Here is a 1,700-nt window from a genome sequence, read left to right on the forward strand (position 1 = left end):
CTGTATTAAGTATTATGACATTTAAACAAGTGTCATCAATTAAAAATCTAAATGTTATGTCATTTCAAATTTTGACCACAAAAGTTTGATATTTCAACAATTTTGACCATAAAAAACAGATGAATATTGTGGCATTTAAACAATTTTGACTATTAACAAACATAAATATTATGGCATTTAAACAAGTTAAAAACAACAAGAAGAAGAAATATTATTCCATTTAAATAAAGTTGACCATTAAGAAAATTTCAAAATGTCTAATAAGTCTTAACAGTTACTCAGAGATCTGTGAGATCCCTCTTGTTCACCACCATTGGGCTCTTCAAGGATCTTTCCATCCTGCAGTCCAGAATCCTGTAAGAAGCCTTGCTGTGTTTGTGTTGTTAAGTCCTGAAACAGCTTCACTATCCCAGACTTCTTCAGACTTCCATGTAAGTTTTTAGCAGCAAACGCATACAGCACAGGGTTTACTGAGCTACTGATAAATGCCAGAGCTCCAGAAATGAAGACAACACTATTTGGGATATGAGACCATTCATCTGATCGTCCTACTAGAAGAGCCACCATCCCTACGACATTGAGGATGTGGTGAGGTAACCAACACACAATGAAGGCCACGACCACTCCACAAATGAGAAAGGCCGTTTTCTTGGTCCTAAAGCGTACCTTTCGGAGCTGTACGGCAACCTGACAGTAGCAGATCGCAAGTGTGAGAAATGGAATAACGAAGCCAAGCAGAGTCTCCAAACACATACAAAAGACTTCAATGGATATAGATTTGTACTCCCGGTAGAAGCAATGTTTCACTCCATCATCATCTTCATCGATATACTGGGTTAGGATGACTGGAATCCCCAAAATGAATGACAGGATCCAGGTCACTGCCAGTATTATGGACATAGACATCCTATTTTGCCAATACAGCATCTTTAAGGGGTATCTGATAGCTAGGAAGCGCTCCACGCTCATGACGGTGATGATGAAGACGCTGCTGTACATACAGGCATTGATGATGTACACCATGGCTTTGCAGGCAGCCTCTCCAAACACCCAGGAACGGGCCAGCGAGTAGATCCACAACGGCAGAGTGACCAGCACCAGAAGATCTGCGGCTGCCAGGTGGAGGATGAGAAGCACCGTATGTGAACGCTGCTTCACATGTTTCAAGATGGTCCACACCACCAGCAGGTTCCCAGGTGTGCCCACCAGGAAACACACCCCCAGGATCACACAGGCTGCAATGTTCCCTCCAGATGACCAGCTGTCCGGTAACGAATCATTGTCACTGTGAAAGGAGCTGTTCATTTTTGTCTCTGTTTTTAGTGAGTCTGAGTTCTGACTGAAACACACTGCTTTTCAGTTCCTTATTCTTACAGCTTACAAAGCAACACTTCCACTGTCTGTTATTCATATGACAGAAAAAGGTGGAGACAAATCATATACCCATATAGTCCAGTAATTCATTGTTTCATTATTGTGCTGTACTTTTGGTTTTCTAAAACTGAAATTGAATGAAACAGTAAACGGTATATAGAGTGAGAATCCTTAGCTTTCTACTTACTTGAAACTAAAACCAATAGCAAAAAGGGGGAATCCGGAGAGTGATGTTACACAAGTCAGTTAAATACACTAAACGAGTCACTGTCACACATGAGCACCACCCTCCTGAGGTGACACTAGAAGTTTCTGTGAATAAATGT

At 41.2% G+C, this 1,700-nt stretch overlaps 1 protein-coding gene across 1 annotated transcript; it reads right to left on the minus strand.

The window, feature by feature from the left end:
- Window positions 1-267: 267 nt before the first annotated feature.
- LOC107578233 (leukotriene B4 receptor 1-like) lies at window positions 268-1,315 on the minus strand. Its single transcript, XM_016264206.1, has one exon. The coding sequence runs from the start codon at window positions 1,303-1,305 to the stop codon at window positions 268-270; it is 1,038 nt and encodes a 345-aa protein (XP_016119692.1). The 5' UTR covers window positions 1,306-1,315.
- Between the last annotated feature and the right edge of the window lie 385 nt (window positions 1,316-1,700).

This window comes from Sinocyclocheilus grahami, unplaced genomic scaffold (assembly GCF_001515645.1).
Source record: "Sinocyclocheilus grahami isolate Dianchi unplaced genomic scaffold, SAMN03320097.WGS_v1.1 scaffold9384.1, whole genome shotgun sequence".
Lineage (NCBI taxonomy): Eukaryota > Metazoa > Chordata > Actinopteri > Cypriniformes > Cyprinidae > Sinocyclocheilus > Sinocyclocheilus grahami.